At 52.4% G+C, this 20101-nt stretch overlaps 1 protein-coding gene across 1 annotated transcript in view; it reads left to right on the top strand.

Moving 5' to 3' along the window:
* UNC93A (unc-93 homolog A) overlaps positions 1-10103 on the top strand; it is a 28132-nt gene extending 18029 nt beyond the window's left edge. Inside the window, exons 6-11 of the mRNA XM_078879885.1 lie at positions 905-1069; positions 3607-3743; positions 4311-4487; positions 5938-6073; positions 9220-9351; positions 9838-10103. Of these exons, the coding sequence (XP_078736011.1) occupies positions 905-1069; positions 3607-3743; positions 4311-4487; positions 5938-6073; positions 9220-9351; positions 9838-10103 (1013 nt within the window). The remainder of the gene's footprint in view (positions 1-904; positions 1070-3606; positions 3744-4310; positions 4488-5937; positions 6074-9219; positions 9352-9837) is intronic.
* The last annotated feature ends 9998 nt before the right edge of the window (positions 10104-20101 follow it).

The raw sequence follows: 20101 nt of genomic DNA, 5'->3' as shown, positions 1-20101 counted from the left end.
GTGGGCGGGAGGCGGGCGACGGACGATGGCTAACGACGTCGCTCGAGCGAGCACGTGGTTAATGGAGGGGGGCGGAGACTCGCGTGGGTGACGTCTACTGACGTCACGCAAGCACGTGGGGTGTGCGTGACGTCGGTTGGGGGCGGAGACTGACGTAGGTGACGCCTACTGACGTCACGCGTACGTGATGAGGGGGCGGAGACTCGCGTGGGTGACGTCACGCACACGTGGGGTGGATGAGGGGGCGGAGAATCGCGTGGGCGACGCCTGCTGACGTCACGCACACGGTGATGACGTCATTAACCCCACGTGCCCCTGGCCCTGCTTGGCCCCCCTGAGGCAGATCCACGTCCAGAGGTCGTAAACGGGTTTTGATTCCTTACCCTCCGTACCCGTACCCGTACCCGTACCCGGCCGCACTGGGGTCGCAAACGGGTACCCGCACCCGGCCGGGTACGGGTAGCCGGGTATCGGGTACGGGTACGGGTATCGGGCACCCGTTTGCGACCCTGGTGCGGCCGGGTACGGGTACGGGTAGGCCGTGAGTCACTGGTGAGTCACCGTGATTGTCACTCATTTCCCAACGTTTTGTCTCTTCTCACAATTCAAGTTCCTAGAATCAACCCACCCGCGCCTGCAACGTGGCTTCATCCCAGAGGTCGCAATCGGGTACCCGATACCCGTACCCTACCCGATACCCGGCCGGGTACGGGTACGGGTATCGGGTACCCGTTTGCGACCCTGGTGCGGCCGGGTACGGGTACAGAGGGTAAGGAATCAAAACCCGTTTGCGACCTCTGCGGTAGATGCACCACCACCAGCTTTACGCGGCACAAACATACAGCCCCCCACACCACCCACACCACGCTCACCACGCTCCCACCGGCCATGTGGTCGATTCCAGATCGCACGGTCAACGCGTCCCTGCTGCTGCCGTACTGCGGCGTGGGCAGCTGTCACGGGGAGGCTCCGGGCAGCGGCGGCGGCGGCGGCGATGGCGATGGGGAAGAGACGGGCGCCATCCAACCATCGAGGTTCACCGTCTACATCGTGCTGGGCGTCTATAGCGGTGAGGTAGCGGGCAAACTACGGGGGGCGGGGGGCACGTGTGTGTGTACAGGTGTGTGTGTGTGTACGGGTGTGTGTACAGGTGTGTGTGGTGTGTGGACAGGTGTGTGTACAGGTGTGGGGTGTGTGTAGAGGTGTGTGTACAGGTGTGTGTGTGTGTGCACAGGTGTGTGTGTACAGGTGTGTGTGGTGTGTGTACAGGTGTGCGAGGGTGTGTGTGTACAGGTGTGGTGTGTGTGTAGAGGTGTGTGTACAGGTGTGTGTGTGTGTACAGGTGTGTGTGTACAGGTGTGTGAGGGTGTGTGTGTACAGGTGTGGGGTGTGTGTACAGGTGTGTGTGTGTACAGTTGTGTGTGTACAGGTGTGTGTGTGTGGGGAGCGGCGGGTGTAGTGGTTAGCGCCACGCTGCACTATGAAGCCGGCGGCCCGAGTTCGATTCCCGCTCACGGCCAACACCAGTGACGATTATCTGACCCAGTCCCTGGGCCTCCCCTAGGTCGACTCAGCTTCAAATTCGTGCCTGATGCGATGTGCAGTAAACATCGTCACTCGTGACAAAGGTTTAGGTGTTCAAACGCCAAATAGGGTCAACCTTTTGCAAGGCATCAGGTACTGCAGTAACCACACGGTAAATGCAGTACGTCATTCCTTGTGTAATAAAGCTCGTTGAGACAACTTGTATTACAGCTTTTCCTTCACGCTGCTGACAGGCAGCGTGAGAGGGACAGATAGAGAGAGAGACGCACAGCCACGTGGCAACTTGGAGCCCCGCTCCCGCGTGGCCCCCTTCCTCCGTTCGTTCCCGTTCTGACCACGTGTCGTTCGTCTCCACCCCTATTTAATGCCCGGGTCACGTGGTACGTTTCCACCAATCCTGGTTAGCCTCCATGGAATATTCCAGGCCCCCTCGTAAGCTGCCGTGACCACGCCCCTGACTCGTCTCCCCATTGGCTGTGGCCAAAGCCAGCAGAACCAATCCTCTACTTGCAGCTGTCACCTTTCCATTACGTCAGGGCCACGCCCCCTAGGCTTCCCCCCATTGGCTATAGACCAGGACTGGCAGAGCCAATCATCATGACGAGTTGTGATACGTCATTGAGCCGGATATATGCTCACATTACACTTGCAACAGGTTTCTGTTTGGTGTTGGAACATCCGAACGCAACGCCTGTTGTGTCGCCAGAAAGGCCAAAGCCTCTCCTTATTTTTCATACTTGAATACTGCCAATAAAGTTATCCCACGATATAGCTGCTGGTCACCCCGAGCTATAAGGGACCGTCCATAAATGACGTCACGCACCTAGGGTAGGGGGGGGTGGGGTCAGACATTTGTGACGATGTGTGACGATGGGGGGGGGGAGGGGAGTTTGAGAAATGTGACGTCACATCAAAATGCGCAACTTTAAATAAATAAATATAGACAACACGTTCTACTTAATTAAATAGACGTTTTAATAAATGTTTTCTCCTACAACATCAGAGTGCAGCTCCACATTAAATCCGCACCACAATGACAATAGTTTAAAGCGATTTGAAGCATGTTTTTTTTTGGGGGGGGGGAGGGGCAGAGCTTTGTGACGTCATATTTGAGGGGGGGGGGGGTCTGACTTTTTGTGACGCCGTGTGACGAGAGAGGGGGGGGTGGGTCAAAAATTGTCCAACATCGCGTGACGTCATTTATGGACGAACCCTTAAATGCTACGATATGTGTGGCATTGCCCTTGTACTGTTCGATTTAAAGCTTTCGTGACTGCAGGGATTCATCTTCCACCGCCCACCTCCTACGCATTTCACAAGTAGTGCTAATCACATTCCTGCATTTCCCATAAATATGCTAAATTCCTCTTGATATGCAAATTCTTTTGTCAAGGCGCCCTTCCCCCCTTCCAACCCAGCTGAAATATACGCTCCAAGCGTGGTGCTGTTTCATTTAGACGCTGTCTCCCCGACAGACCTGTTCTTCACCTGAGGACGGCTGCTTGCGTTGTGGCCGAAACGTCGTGAGAATTATTTTATTATGTTTTATTTTTATTATTTTATTACTTCCCTTCTACGTGGCGACTTTACCGAAAGAACCAAGAAGATGATGCCCTTGTACTGTTCGCATTCTGGCCACCCACCACCACCCCCCACCACCCACCCACCCACCCAACCACCCACCCACCCAACTACCCACCCACCACCCACCCACTACCCACCACCCACCAACCACCACCCACCCACCACCCACCCACTACCCCCACCACCCACCCACTACCCCCCACCACCACCCACCACCCACTACCATCCACCACCACCCACAACCACCCACAACCACCACCCACCCACCACACCCCACCACCCACCAACCCAACCACCACCCCCCACCACCCACCCACGCAACCATCACACCATCCACCCACCCACCCACCACACCATCCACCCACCCACCCAACCATCACCCACCACCACCCACAACCACCCCCCACCACCCACCACCCACCCACTACCCCCCACCACCACCCACCACCACCCACCCACCCAACCACCCCCTCCCAGGCTGCAGCGTCCTGGGCCTGGTTCTCGTGGCTGCGTTCGTGAGGCCCTTGGAGGATGAAGTGGCGAGGAAAGCCCCCGTGGGGGTCACCGCCAGGGGTCAACCCCAGGGGTCACGTGGGAGCCGGGAGCTGGGGCCGGTCGGAGGAGATGAAGCCACGAACGGCAGTCATGGTGGTGGCGGTGGTGTCTTTGTTGTTGGCGGTGGTGGTGGTGGTGTTGGTGGTGCTGTTCGTGTTGGCGATGATGGAGGTGTTGATGGTGCTGATGGCGGTGATGGTGGTGTTTTTGTTGTTGGCGGCGGTGGTGGTGGTGTTGGTGGTGGTGGCGGTGGTGTCTTTGTTGTTGGCGGCGGTGTTGGTGGTGTTGGTGGTGGTGGCGGTGGTGTCTTTGTTGTTGGCGGCGGTGGTGGTGGTGTTGGTGGTGCTGTTCGTGTTGGCGATGATGGAGGTGTTGATGGTGCTGGTGGCGGTGGTGGTGGTGTTTTTGTTGTTGGCGGCGATGGTGGTGGTGTTGATGGTGCTGATGGCGGTGGTGGTGTTGGTGGTACTGGTGGTATTGTTCGTGGTGGTGGTGATTTTGGCGGTGATAGTCACGGTCACAGTCATGCTGATGGTTTGGTTGGACTCGGAGATGATTGTCAAATTGGTGACGGTGGTGGTGGTGGTGGTGACAGCAATCATGGTGACAGTGATGATGGTGAAGCTGCTGGTGGTGTTGTTAGTGGTGGTGGTGAAACTGCTGGTGTTGTGCATGGGGAGGGATGGTGCCGATTGTTCCTGGCCACCATGCGCCAGATGAAGGACCATCGCCAGCTGCTGCTGATACCACTCACCATGTACAGCGGCCTGGAGCAGGCTTTCCTTGCCAGCGATTTCACCAAGGTATGGCCAGAGATCGTTACAATAAGAACAATAATTACGTGTATATATTGCGGCGTCATCCATGTGCAGCGGGTTCCTTTTATTCTACCTTTGTCACACACACACAGCTCCCTCCTTCATCCACAGCTCTCTCCACACACAGCTCCCTCCTTCATCCACAGCTCTCTCCTTCATCCACAGCACTCTCCACACACAGCTCCCTCCCTCACCCACAGCTCTCTCCTTCATCCACAGCTCTCTCCACACACAGCTCCCTCCCTCACCCACAGCTCTCTCCTTCATCCACAGCACTCTCCACACACAGCTCCCTCCCTCACCCACAGCTCTCTCCTTCATCCACAGCTCTCTCCACACACAGCTCCCTCCCTCACCCACAGCTCTCTCCTTCATCCACAGCTCTCTCCACACACAGCTCCCTCCCTCACCCACAGCTCTCTCCTTCATCCACAGCACTCTCCACACACAGCTCCCTCCCTCACCCACAGCTCTCTCCTTCATCCACAGCTCTCTCCACACACAGCTCCCTCCTTCATCCACAGCTCCCTCCTTCATCCACAGCACTCTCCACACACAGCTCCCTCCCTCACCCACAGCTCTCTCCTTCATCCACAGCTCCCTCCTTCATCCACAGCTCTCTCCTTCATCCACAGCTCTCTCCTTCATCCACAGCTCTCTCCTTCACCCACAGCTCTCTCCTTCATCCACAGCTCTCTCCACACACAGCTCCCTCCTTCATCCACAGCTCTCTCCTTCACCCACAGCTCCCTCCTTAATCCACAGCTCTCTCCTTCACCCACAGCTCTCTACACACACAGCTCTCTCCTTCACCCACAGCTCTCTCCTTCATCCACAGCTCTCTCCTTCACCCACAGCTCTCTACACACACAGCTCCCTCCTTCATCCACAGCTCTCTCCTTCACCCACAGCTCCCTCCTTCATCCACAGCTCTCTCCTTAATCCACAGCTCTCTCCTTCACCCACAGCTCTCTACACACACAGCTCTCTCCTTCACCCACAGCTCTCTCCTTCATCCACAGCTCTCTCCTTCACCCACAGCTCTCTCCACACGCAGCTCCCTCCTTCATCCACAGCTCTATCCACACATGCAGCTCCCTCCTTCACACACAGCTCTCTCCACACACAGCTCCCTCCTTCATCCACAGCTCCCTCCTTCATCCACAGCTCTCCACACACAACTCCCTCCTTCATCCACAGTTCTCTCCACACACAGCTCCCTCCTTCACCTACAGCTCCCTCCTTCATCCACAGCTCTCTCCACACACAGCTCAAGCCGGTTTATAGAGAGATCGATATATGAGAGGGGGGGGGGGACTGAGGGAGTGAGGGTGGCCACTCGGACAGTAGCCACGTGTTCTACAACAGGAGGCTTGAGCTGAGAAAGAGAGAGAGAAAGATGTATGATGCAAGTCCGCCGCTGCGCCGTGTGTAGTCGATGGTGACGTGCGCCCTGGGGCTGGAGTGGATTGGCTTCGTCATGATCTGCTACGGTGCCGTCGACTCGGTTTTCTCCTTCTTCATGGGCCGGATCTCCCAGCTCGTGGGCCAGCCGGCCCTCTTCTTATTGGGTAATGCTGCTCGTCCACACACATCCACAGCTCTCTCCACACGCAGCTCCCTCCTTCATCCACAGCTCCCTCCTTCATCCACAGCTCTCTTTACACACACAGCTCCCTCCTTCATCCACAGCTCCCTCCCTCATCGACAGCTCTCTCCACACGCAGCTCCCACCTTCATCCACAGCTGTCTCCATACACGCAGATCCCTCCTTCATCCACAGCTCCCTCCTTCATCCACAGCTCTCTCCACACACAGCTCCCTCCTTCATCCACAGCTCTCTCCATCCACAGCTCCCTCCTTCATCCACAGCTCTCTCCATACACGACTCTCTCCTTCATCCACATGCAGCTCCCTCCTTCATCCACAGCTCTCTCCATCCACAGCTCCCTCCTTCATCCACAGCTCTCTACACACGCAGCTCCCTCCTTCATCCACAGCTCTCTCCACACACAGCTCCCTCCTTCATCCACAGCTCTCTCCACACACAGCTCCCTCCTTCATCCACAGCTCTCTCCATACACAGCTCCCTCCTTCATCCACAGCTGTCTCCACACACAGCTCCCTCCTTCATCCACAGCTCTCTCCACACACGCAGCTCCCTTCTTCATCCACAGCGCTCTCCATCCACAGCTCCCTCCTTCATCCACAGCTCTCTACACACGCAGCTCCCTCCTTCATCCACAGCTCTCTCCACACACAGCTCCCTCCTTCATCCACAGCTCTCTCCACACACAGCTCCCTCCTTCATCCACAGCTCTCTCCACACACAGCTCCCTCCTTCATCCACAGCTCTCTCCATACACAGCTCCCTCCTTCATCCACAGCTGTCTCCACACACAGCTCCCTCCTTCATCCACAGCTCTCTCCACACACAGCTCCCTCCTTCATCCACAGCTCTCTCCACACACAGCTCCCTCCTTCACCCACAGCTCCCTCCTTCATCCACAGCTCTCTCCATACACGACTCTCTCCTTCATCCACATGCAGCTCCCTCCTTCATCCACAGCTCTCTCCATCCACAGCTCCCTCCTTCATCCACAGCTCTCTACACACGCAGCTCCCTCCTTCATCCACAGCTCTCTCCACACACAGCTCCCTCCTTCATCCACAGCTCTCTCCACACACAGCTCCCTCCTTCATCCACAGCTCTCTCCATACACAGCTCCCTCCTTCATCCACAGCTGTCTCCACACACAGCTCCCTCCTTCATCCACAGCTCTCTCCACACACGCAGCTCCCTTCTTCATCCACAGCGCTCTCCATCCACAGCTCCCTCCTTCATCCACAGCTCTCTACACACGCAGCTCCCTCCTTCATCCACAGCTCTCTCCACACACAGCTCCCTCCTTCATCCACAGCTCTCTCCACACACAGCTCCCTCCTTCATCCACAGCTCTCTCCACACACAGCTCCCTCCTTCATCCACAGCTCTCTCCATACACAGCTCCCTCCTTCATCCACAGCTGTCTCCACACACAGCTCCCTCCTTCATCCACAGCTCTCTCCACACACAGCTCCCTCCTTCATCCACAGCTCTCTCCACACACGCAGCTCCCTTCTTCATCCACAGCGCTCTCCACACACAGCTCCCTCCTTCACCCACAGCTCCCTCCTTCATCCACAGCTCTCTCCACACGCAGCTCCCTTCATCCACAGCTCCCTCCTTCACCCACAGCTCCCTCTTTCATCCACAGCTCTTTCCACACACGCAGCTCCCTCCTTCATCCACAGCTCTCTCTTTCATCCACAGCTGTCTCCACACACAGCTCCCTGCTTCATCCACAGCTCTCTCTTTCATCCACAGCTGTCTCCACACGCAGCTCCCTCCTTCATCCACAGCTCTCTCCATACACGAGCTCCCTCCTTCATCCACAGCTCTCTCCATACACGAGCTCCCTCCTTCATCCACAGCTCTCCAGGAGGTAGCCTGTAACACACAGTTGAGGAAAGTGCTGGAACACCTACGAAGGCCGGAACGGCATTACGAAAGGGTTGGGTGGGCCAACAGCACGCCTGGCCGCCTTTGTCTCTCCAGAGACGATGTTTACTGCAAACTGCACCTGTTACTCATTTGAGGCTGAGTCGACCTAGGGGAGGCCCAGGTACCGGTTTAGGTTATCGTCACTGGTGTTGGCCGTGAGCGGGAATCGAATTCACACCACCAGGTTGGTAGTGCGGCGCTCTAACCGCTGCACCACCACTCCCCAAATACAGACATAGACACGAGGTGGCGGTGATACCACCACGGCATTAGTGCCAGGCAAGGTGCACTTCGAGGCCACGTGAAATGTCGAAGTGCTTGCTGGGTTCGTAGCACGCGGCGCACGAACCGCTACGCTTCCACCGCCGCCCTTGTGTAGGCCCGGTTAGCGTGTACACAGAGCGCCAGAGGTCAAAACCGGGTACCCGATACCCGCACCCTACCCGATACCTGACTACCCGTACCCGGCCGGGTACGGGTAACCCCTGGTGCGCCCGGGTACGGATACGGGTAGGCCGTGAGTCACTGGTGAGTAACCGTTTGTCACTCATTTCGGGTAGGGTACGGGTAGGGAACGGGTACCCGTTTGCGACCCTGGTGCGGCCGGGTACGGGTAAGGAATCAAAACCCGTTTGTAACCTCTGCAGAGCGCTCGTTTTAGAGGGTTGCTACCTAGGATACACAGGTGGGTGACGCGCGAAATGGCTCTACTTCAAAGTAAGGATGCGGGTCTACCTATGACAACCTTGAACAACAACAACGACAATTGACATTTGCATGGGGCAATTCATCCAGTGATCTGAGTGAGCCATGCACAAAGTTACGTGCCTCTCGCTAACAGCACTTGCCCCAACAGTCTGTTAGAGGCTACACGGGGGATCTTTATCTTTGCCCCACCTCCTGCCCCCAACTCTCCCCATGTCGTCGTCGTCGTGACGACATGGGGAGAGGAGGAAAACCAGTGTGTGAAAAAAGAAGAATGAACTATTCGGTAACTGAAGAATAGTGCCTGTCAAATAAGATGGTCCAAATATGTGTAGTTAAATCTTTGTTGCATGGTTAATAACATCTTTCCAATGATTACTCTTGCAGTGGATGAGGAATCCAATTCTAAATCCGAATATCCCATGCGCCCTGTCGTCACCCCCCACTCACCCACCCACCCACCAACAGCGTCGCTCACCAACGCCTCCCTGCTCATCACCATGTACGTGTGGACCCCGCGTACCGACCAGGCGGCCGTGCTCTTCGCGATGGCCGCGCTCTGGGGGGCGGCGGACGCCGTGTGGCAGACGCAGCTCAACGGTGAGGAGGGGGGGGAGCGAACTGTTCTGTACTTGCCAGGAGGATTTTGATGAGTCGCGGAAACTCTTTTGGATGATACGGCCCTGGCCAGTGGCGGTGCGTGACGTCACTCGATTTTTTCTGCAACATGTTGCTGTCTTTTCTTGGATTTTCTGTTTGCACATAGTCACTTTAAGATGTTTTCTTGTTCATGTTTTTGTTTTTTGGTTTGTTGCGGTTGCACCCGATTCAAGAGCCGAATAGCTCACAGGGCTACATACCTAATACATGAACTTTGAATAATAAATGAACTTTGACTCTCTACTCTTTGGATCTTTTGATAAATGAAACTTTGAAACTTTGAACGTGTCTCCGAACATGGCTGCCGATCTCGAGACACGATGTCCGCCTTATCCTTTGAATCTAGAACAATGTCGGCACCCCCCCCCCCCCCCGTCCTGCCTCCTCCTCACACTCCCCCGTTGGCCCTCTTTGCTCCCCTCGCAGCGCTCTACGCGGTGCTGTTCGCGACGAACAAGGAGGCGGCGTTCGCAAACTACCGCCTGTGGGAGTCTCTGGGCTTTGCGGTGGCGTTCGCCTACAGCGGCGCCACGTGCTTCGCCGTCAAAATGGCCGTCGCGCTCGCCGCCCTCGCCCTGGGCCTGGGCCTCTACGGCGGCGTCGTGGTCGCCACGAGGCGGGGAAAGCGACGGGCCGGGGGGGCGCGCGGAGGGCCGGGAGCCGCTGCGACGGTGGTGGCGGCGTCGCAGTAAAAAAAAAAATTTGCGGAATTTTTTGGTAAAATAACGATGAAGATAAAAATTTAAAGTTATAATGAAAATAATATTTTTTTTAAAATAAAATATCAAAACATCATCATCATCACGTGCAAGTGTATTCGTGGCAGACAAATAACTCTAAACGTATATATAGAGAGACACAAAGAGATATACGGACGCACATAGAGATACACAGAGACCCGTAGAGACCCATAGAGACACACAGAGACACAAAGAGACCAATAGAGAAACACAGAGACCCATAGAGATACACGGACCCATAGAGATACACGGACATCCATAGAGATACACGGACACCCATAGAGATACACAGAGACCCACACAGACACACAGAGACCCATAGAAACACACGGACACCCATAGTCCTCTAAACGTGCGACGTTGATTCTACGCGCGAAGGGATAACACCGGTGGACCTTAATAAAAATACACGCAGTGGGCACCACGGGCAGAGAGAGAGATGCAAACTCCAAAGTCTTTAGGGTCAGGATAGAACCCCGCAACCTCCTGATTACCAGACGAGGTAGTTAACATCTCCGAGCCACCGTGGACAGTGGTAGTGGACGGGAAGACACGGGGATTTTGAGTGTGATTATGGCCAGTTTCTTAACAACAACGACAACAAAACTACCATCGCAGTGTGTTGTGCCAATAGCGTATAATACAGGCACTCCTCTGCTAACGAACGAGTCGGGTTCCAGAGCTCTGTCCGTTAGTCGGTTTGTTCGTAAGTCCAACTTTACTCCGGTCGAATTGTTGTACGGCATGTACATTAAAAACGGGGAATGGCTTCAAAATGTGTATGATATCCTGTAGATGTAGATGCCACTGATTCCGCATGTTCTGCAGATGTAGATGCCACTGGTTCTTCACGTTCTGCAGATGTAGATGCCACTGGTTCTTCACGTTCTGCAGATGTAGATGCCACTGGTTCTTTACATTCTGCAGATGTAGATGCCACTGGTTCTTCACGTTCTGCAGATGTAGATGCCACTGGTTCTTTACATTCTGGAGGTGTAGATGCCACTGGTTCTTCACGTTCTGCAGATGTAGATGCCACTGGTTCTTCACGTTCTGCAGATGTAGATGCCACTGGTTCTTTACATTCTGCAGATGTAGATGCCACTGGTTCTTCACGTTCTGCAGATGTAGATGCCACTGGTTCTTTACATTCTGGAGGTGTAGATGCCACTGGTTCTTCACGTTCTGCAGATGTAGATGCCACTGATTTTTCACGTTCTGCAGATGTAGATGCCACTGGTTCTTCACGTTCTGCAGATGTAGATGCCACTGGTTCTTCACGTTCTGCAGATGTAGATGCCACTGGTTCTTCACGTTCTACAGATGTAGATGCCACTGGTTCTTCACGTTCTGCAGATGTAGATGCCACTGGTTCTTCACGTTCTGCAGATGTAGATGCCACTGATTCTTCACGTTCTGCAGATGTAGATGCCACTGGTTCTTCACGTTCTGCAGATGTAGATGCCACTGGTTCTTCACGTTCTGCAGATGTAGATGCCACTGGTTCTTCACGTTCTGCAGATGTAGATGCCACTGGTTCTTCACGTTCTACAGATGTAGATGCCACTGGTTCTTCACGTTCTGCAGATGTAGATGCCACTGGTTCTTCACGTTCTGCAAATGTAGATGCCACTGATTCTTTACATTCTGCAGATGTAGATGCCACTGGTTCTTCACGTTCTGCAGATGTAGATGCCACTGGTTCTTCACGTTCTGCAGATGTAGATGCCACTGGTTCTTTACATTCTGCAGATGTAGATGCCACTGGTTCTTCACGTTCTGCAGATGTAGATGCCACTGGTTCTTCACGTTCTGCAGATGTAGATGTCACCACCGACATCGATTGCGCGGCGGTTAAACTTACGACCCTCGGTCCAAACAGCTGCAACTGGACAAACGGACAGGTCTCTGTTGGTGTCTCTGAAAGTTGGAAAGTCGAATGTTCGTGAGTAGAGGAGTCACTGTGCACGATTGCGGTTATATTTTCTCATTCTACTCGGGGAACAGAAGAAATCCCGTGAACAAGCTATCGCGATAACCGAGTTGAAAGAACATTCCAAAATAAGCATCCAAAACCTCAAGCCAGACCTTGTCACCCGCCTTTAGACTCAGCACAGACCCACCACTCATAGCCGTGGCAAACAAGCTCGCCGTGTAGTCATTGCAAAAGTGAACGAGCCGGTCGCCGTTCTTCGTCAGCGCCACGCACAGGGGCGTTTGACGGACGTGCGCGTGCATCACGAAGTAGTAGAGGCCCGGGTGAACGCACGTGAACTTCCCGCTCAGGGGATCGTAGTGGCTCTGGTCGTTGCTGACGACGACGTCGAACTTGATGGGCGATCCCGCGGGGGGATTGGAGGAGGAGATCTTGGCCGTGAAGGCCGACTTGGGTACCGCGGGGCTCCCGCCCTCGTCGCCCTTTGATCCGCGTAGTCCCGGAGGACCGATGGGGCCGGCTCCGCCGCTGGGACCGAATTTACCCGGGGCACCTGAAAACAAATGATAATTGACATTTATATTTTGATTCAAAGCTTCTTTCGTGACTGCAGGAATTCATCTTCTTGGTTCTTTCGGTAAAGTCGCCACGTAGAAGGGAAGTAATAAAATGATGAAAATAAAACATAATTAAATAATTCTCACGACGTTTCGGCCACAATGCAAGCTGCCTTCTCGACAGACCTGTTCTTCACCTGAGGACGGCTGCTTGCGTTGTGGCCGAAACGTCGTGAAAATTATTTTATTATGTTTTATTTTTATTATTGTATTACTTCCCTTCTACGTGGCGACTTTACCGAAAGAACCAAGAAGATGACATTTACATGTCAGGCACCTTCCACTCATGTCTGAAAGCACAGCGAGACTCACGTTCTGACGTGGAGAGAGAGAGAACGTCTAAACCGAACTGGGTATGCATGTATGTATTCTAGATTTGAAGCTTTCGTGACCGCAAGGATTCATACTTTAAGTTTTTTTTTCTTTTTTTCGGTAAAGTCACGCAGGTAAAAAATTTAATAAAAATTAATAAAAATAAAATAACAATACTATTTTATTATTATTTTATTCTGAAATTAATAAAAAATAAAATAAAAATAAGCATTTTATTATTATTTTATTTTTATTAATTTTTATACCCGTTTGCGACCCTGGTGCGGCCGGGTACGGGTAGGCCGTGAGTCACAGGTGAGTCACCGTTTGTCACTCATTTCCCAACGTCTTGTCTCTTCTCACAATTCAAGTTCCTAGAATCAACCCACCCGCGCCTGCAACGTGGCTTCATCCCAGAGGTCGCAATCAGATACCCGATACCCGTACCCTACCCGATACCCGGCCGGGTAGGGTACGGGTACCCGTTTGCGACCCTGGTGCGGCCAGGTACGGGTACGGGTAAGGAATCAACACCCGTTTGCGACCTCTGGTGTGCGGGTGTGTGTGTGGGGGGTGGGGGGCGAGGGGGTGGTGGTGGTGGGTTTTGGGGTAAGGCAGCTCCACACTTTGCACACAACGGAGGAAGCAATGGCCGCCTCGCGCCCCTCCCGTGGATCCACACACTCACCTTTGTCGCCATCGGCTCCTTTGCTCCCGGGAATTCCGGGCTCACCCTTCGATCCGGTCACTCCTGGGTTCACAGGTTACAACAACAACAACAACAAAGAGGGGTGGGTGAGGAGGAGGAGGGGGGGGGGGCAGAGTTCCTCCATGAATTCTTCACCATCACCACCACCACCACCACCACCGCCGCCGTCGTCGTCGTCAAATCATCATCAAAGGGAATTAAAATAACACGTTGCTCTTTACAATGTGTTATCGGTTGTCGTTATTGTTATTAAACGTTTACCATTTCACCCCACCCACCACCCCCCACCTCTAATGCCCCCACCTCCCCCACCCCCCATATTGGTCCCATTGTAGCGAAGTTTCTGCGTTTCGCGAGCGTTTTCAAGAACGTGACCCTCGTGCAAAGACAGAGAAGGAGAGAGGCCCTCGAAGCCCACGGAGGGGGGTAAGGGTGCTGCGGGGAGGGTGAGGTGCCCCCCCCTCCCCCCAAAATCGGGGCCCGGGGCAGTCGCCACGATTCGCCGTGTACCCTCTGGGCAACGGTCCCCGACCTTTTTGGCACCAGGGATCGGTTTCGTGGAAGACAACTTTTTCACGGACCGGGAAGGAGGGGCGGGGGGGGTCATCATTGGGTCTCTCCCCCTTTTCAAAGAAGCTCTCCAGCCACGTTTGTTCTTTACTCATTGTGGCTACTAGGGGTTAGAGCTTGTGGGCTTAGCAGCGACGTTTGTTTTTTGACTCATTGTGGCCTGGGTGAGCTTGTGGGTTTACTTTATTCATTTTAATTTTTTTTACCTACACGGTGACTTTTACCGACAAAACCCTGAGAATATGAATCTTTGCAGTCACGAAAGCTTCAACTCTAGAATTTACCAGCGAAGTTTGTTCTTTACTCATTTTGTGGCCAGGGGTTAGCAGCTTGTGGGCTTACCAGCGAAGTTTGTTGTTTACTCACTGTGGCCAGGGGTTAGCAGCTTGTGGGTTTTACCAAAACCGTGACTGAGACAAGCGCGCGATGCGGGAAGGAGGCGCGGACGGAAGTGGTCAATAATAAAACAACGTGGGCGGGCTCCACGCTCAGACTCACCGCTCTCACCTCCTGCTATGCGGCCCGGTTCCTAACAGGCCACGGACCGGTACCGGTCCCCGTCCCTAGGGTACGGCTCTTGGGGTTTGTGTGTGGGGCTCTGGGTTGAGGGGTTGTGGGATTGAGGGGTTGGTGGGGAGGGCCGAAAAAGGGGGTCACCTTTCTTCTTTGGGTCTTTCGGTGAAGTCACGTATAAAGATAAAATAATAAATTAAATAATAGCATACGACGTTTCGATTGCGACACGAGCACTCATCATCAGGTATAATGAAATAGCGATTTCATTATACCTGATGATGATTGCTTGTGTCGCAATCGAAACGTCGTATGCTATTATTTAATTTAATGAAATAGCGATTTCATTATACCTGATGATGATTGCTTGTGTTGCAATCGAAACGTCGTATGCTATTATTTCATTTAATGAAATAGCGATTTCATTATACCTGATGATGATTGCTTGTGTCGCAATCGAAACGTCGTATGCTATTATTTAATTTAATGAAATAGCGATTTCATTATACCTGATGATGATTGCTTGTGTTGCAATCGAAACGTCGTATGCTATTATTTAATTTATTATTTTATCTTTATACGTGACTTTACCGAAAGAACCAAAGAATTATTCCTGCAGTCACGAAAGCTCCAAAATTAAGAGGTCACCTTTCTCTCCGTCCCGGCCGTCTCTGCCCAGAGCGCCGTGGTGCCCTGGGATCCCCGGCACCCCGGCGAGGCACGACCCCGGCAACTCCGGGGTACGCGACCCACCGGGTTCTGCCAACGCGAAGACAAGAAGCGACGCCAGCAGCGGGCACAGGCGAAGGAACATCACCAACATCGCTCCTCCCACTCGTTCTGAACCGACACGAACAGTGGGCACAGGTGGAACAACATCGGCAACATCGCTCCTGCCACTCGTTCTGAACCGATATGAACAGTGGGCACAGGTGGAACAACTTCGCCAACATCGCCCCTCCCACTCGTTCTGAACCGACACGAACAGTGGGCACAGGTGGAACAACTTCGCCAACATCGCCCCTCCCACTCGTTCTGAACCGACACGAACAGTGGGCACAGGTGGAACAACATCGGCAACATCGCTCCTGTCACTCGTTCTGAACCGACACGAACAGTGGGCACAGGTGGAACAACTTCGCCAACATCGCCCCTCCCACTCGTTCTGAACCGACACGAACAGTGGGCACAGGTGGAACAACACCGCCAACATCGCCACTCTCACTCGTTCTGTTGGAACCGTTGGAATACTTTATGCCAGAAAAAGTGTGTTGACTACTCTGATTACACTGGTCAAAACACTTTTTCTGGCATAAGGTATTCCAACGGTTTCAATGTAGTTTTGGGATGGTGATTCCAAATCTGGCATCAGTTTTTGTCGATCACATCAGGTTTTTGAGATGTCAAATATTGCATTTTCAATAAAAACTGCGGAAGAAAAATATTAAATAAATGTGGATATCTACATAAATTTATATTATAAACACACTATCCTAAAAACACAGCACCATATTTTGACACTAAAGCAAGTCACTGACTCGCAACAACTTGCAATCATAAGTGACAGAGTTAATTTCGGGTAAAATCAATGAAAATGGGGTATGCCGATAGCATAAAAATGAGATGTGATAGAGCAAATCTGAGATCAGATTTGGAATCAGCATCCTGACATTAGTCTAGAACAGCTGCGAAAGTCCAGGCCAGAAAAACATGTGTTTTTGTTGTTGACCAGTGTGTATTCGTTGGAATACCTTTATGCCAGAAAACGTGTGTTGACCAGTGTAACTGTTGTTGATGTTGTTGTTACTTTCGATTTAAAGCTTTCGTGACTGCAGGGATTCATCTTCTTGGTTCTTTCGGTAAAAGTCACGTAGAAAACGTCGTGAGAATTATTTTATGATGTTTTATTTGTATTATTTTATTATTTCTCTTTTACGTGACTTTACCGAAAGAACCAAGCGGTTGTTGTTGATGTTATTGTTGTTCATGTTGTTGTTCATGTTACCTTTAAAGGCGAACCGGGCAGCCGTAAAAGCAGTCGCTGCTTCCGTTTCGCCGTCGACTTCTTCTTTGCAACTCCTGAGTTCGATTTGCACTGGAGAATTTATAAGCCCGGCCAATGCCCTCTCCTCCTGCAAAAAACCCAACCAAACTGGATACGTCTCGCGAAGGGCGTTTCTGTGGGCATGCCTCAGTCAAGCCAATGTCACCGGTGCCTTCGACCTGAGCGCTCGTTTTTATCGCGCGTATTGGCACGGACACATTGAACGGTTCAGCGGCTACGCTCAGTGATCCGTGACGGGCGCGCTAAAGAGACCCCCCAAAAAAAACATGAACACCACGCAAATCTTCTTGGTTATTTCGGTGAAGTCACGTAGAAGGGAAGTAATAAAATGTAAAAAAATTAACCCGTAAAAACAAAGTTTTTCACTATAAATCATTTATATGCGTGGCATCGGTTTTTATTTTATTATTCATTTCAGTTTTTTCTTGAGTAAGAATTTCATTTTTATCACATTGGTATTTGAAATAAAATAGGAAAAATGTTGTTTTCCTAAAAAGTGGAACATTTTTGAACATTTTTTTTCACGAAAATAAATTGTCACGCACAACGAGTCTGTGTGCAAAATGTCAGCTCGATTGGATCACGGGAAGTGGGTTAAAAAACGACCGAAAGATTTGCACGGTCCTAAGCGTGCAAGCAAGTGGACTTAATATAAAGGATTTAAAAATATGTTTTATTATGTTTAATTTGTATTATTTTATTACTTCCCTTCTACGTGATGACTTTACCGAAAGAACCAAGAAGATGAATCCCTGCAGTCACGAAAGCTTTAAATCACCACGCAAATGTTACGGGGAGAGTTTGGGGAAATCCGACTTAAAAAAATAAAAAAAACCAAGCCGCTGGGAATCTTTGAACCTCCAGAGAAATTGTTTTGCGCGTGTGTTTGTGTGAGTGTCTGTGTGTGTGAGTGGCTGTGTGTGAGTGTCTGTGTGTGTGTCTGTGTGTGTGTGTGTGTGGCTGTGTGTGAGTGTCTGTGTGTGTGAGTGGCTGTGTGTGAGTGTCTGTGTGTGAGTGTCTGTGTGTGTGTCTGTGTGTGTGGCTGTGTGTGTGTCTGTGTGTGTGTCTGTGTGTGAGTGTCTGTGTGTGTGGCTGTGTGTGTGTCTGTGTGTGTGGCTGTGTGTGTGTCTGTGTGTGTGTCTGTGTGTGTGGCTGTGTGTGTGTCTGTGTGTGTGTTTGTGTGAGTGTCTGTGTGTGTGAGTGGCTGTGTGTGAGTGTCTGTGTGTGTGTCTGTGTGTGTGTCTGTGTGTGTCTGTGTGTGAGTGTCTGTGTGTGAGTGTCTGTGTGTGTGTCTGTGTGTGTGGCTGTGTGTGTGTCTGTGTGTGAGTGTCTGTGTGTGTGGCTGTGTGTGTGGCTGTGTGTGAGTGTCTGTGTGTGTGTGTGGCTGTGTGTGAGTGTCTGTGTGTGAGTGTCTGTGTGTGTGTCTGTGTGTGTGGCTGTGTGTGTGTCTGTGTGTGTGTCTGTGTGTGAGTGTCTGTGTGTGTGGCTGTGTGTGAGTGTCTGTGTGTGTGTCTGTGTGTGTGTCTGTGTGTGTGTCTGTGTGTGTGGCTGTGTGTGAGTGTCTGTGTGTGTGTCTGTGTGTGTGGCTGTGTGTGTGTCTGTGTGTGTGTCTGTGTGTGTGTCTGTGTGAGTGTCTGTCTGTGTGGCTGTGTGTGTGTCTGTGTGTGTGTCTGTGTGAGTGTCTGTGTGTGTGGCTGTGTGTGAGTGTCTGTGTGTGTGGCTGTGTGTCTGTGTGTGTGAGTGTTTGTGTGTGTGGCTGTGTGTGTGTGTGTCTGTGTGTGTGGCTGTGTGCGAGTGTCTGTGTGTGTCTGTGTGGAGCGCCGGGTGGCTAAAGCACAGCAAGTTGGCACAGTAGGGGGCACAGGTGATGCATCAGCCAGTCATCTCGGTCAGTCGACCCGTGGCACCTGCTGGGTCTGCCCCGTGACCTCCTGCCAGCGGGCGTTCGACACTTCACGTGGCAACCTCAAGGTGCACTTGGCCTGGCACAAGCGTCGTGGTGACGTCACCGCCACCTAGTGGCGAATGGCGGTTGTTGTTGTTGTCTAGTGGGGAGCGGTGGGTGTAGTGGTTAGCGCTACTCTGCGCTACGAACCCGCGAACCGAGTTCGGTCAACACCTGTGACGATTATCTGAACCGACCCTGGGCCTTCCCCTAGGTCGACTCAGCCTCAAATGAGTACCCGCTGCGATGTGTAAACATCGCCACTGGGGAGACAAAGGCGGTCGGGCGTGAGTGGTGCTGGCCACCCACCCCCTCGTGTGCCACAGTGCTGGGTAGCCTCCATAGGTGCCGCTACTCGCTAACAACACTTGCCCCAGCAGTCTGTTAGAGGCTACATGGGGGGTCTTTGTCTTTGTGCGTTCATCGGTGCTGCTGCTACTCGCTACTAACAGCACTTGCCACTGCGGTCTGTTAGAGGCTACACGGGGGATCTTTGTGCAATAGATGGTGGTGGTGGCATCTACATCTGTAGAACATGAAGACACCAGTGGCATCTACATCTACAGATCGCGAAGAACCAGTGGCATCTACATCTGCAGAACGTGAAGAACCAGTGGCATCTACATCTGCAGATCGTGAAGAACCAGTGGCATCTACATCTGCAGAACGTGAAGAACCAGTGGCATCTACATCGACAGAACGTGAAGAACCAGTGGCATCTACATCTGCGGAACTTGAAGAACCAGTGGCATCTACATCGACAGAACGTGAAGAACCAGTGGCATCTACATCTGCGGAACTTGAAGAACCAGTGGCATCTACATCGACAGAACGTGAAGAACCAGTGGCATCTACATCTGCAGAACGTGAAGAACCAGTGGCATCTACATCTGCAGATCGTGAAGAACCAGTGGCATCTACATCTGCAGAACTTGAAGAACCAGTGGCATCTACATCTGCAGAACGTGAAGAACCGGTGGCATCTACATCTGCAGAACGTGAAGAACCAGTGGCATCTACATCTGCAGAACGTGAAGAACCAGTGGCATCTACATCTGCAGAACGTGAAGAACCAGTGGCATCTACATCTGCGGAACTTGAAGAACCAGTGGCATCTACATCTGCGGAACTTGAAGAACCAGTGGCATCTACATCTGCAGATCGTGAAGAACCAGTGGCATCTACATCTGCGGAACTTGAAGAACCAGTGGCATCTACATCTGCGGAACTTGAAGAACCAGTGGCATCTACATCTGCAGAACGTGAAGACACTAGTGGCATCT

The sequence above is a fragment of the Lampetra fluviatilis genome, chromosome 55, assembly GCF_964198595.1.
Source record: "Lampetra fluviatilis chromosome 55, kcLamFluv1.1, whole genome shotgun sequence".
In the NCBI taxonomy this organism is placed as follows: Eukaryota; Metazoa; Chordata; class Hyperoartia; order Petromyzontiformes; family Petromyzontidae; genus Lampetra; species Lampetra fluviatilis.
Note: the sequence above shows the minus strand (reverse complement) of the source record. Positions and strands in the feature narration are given on the sequence as shown.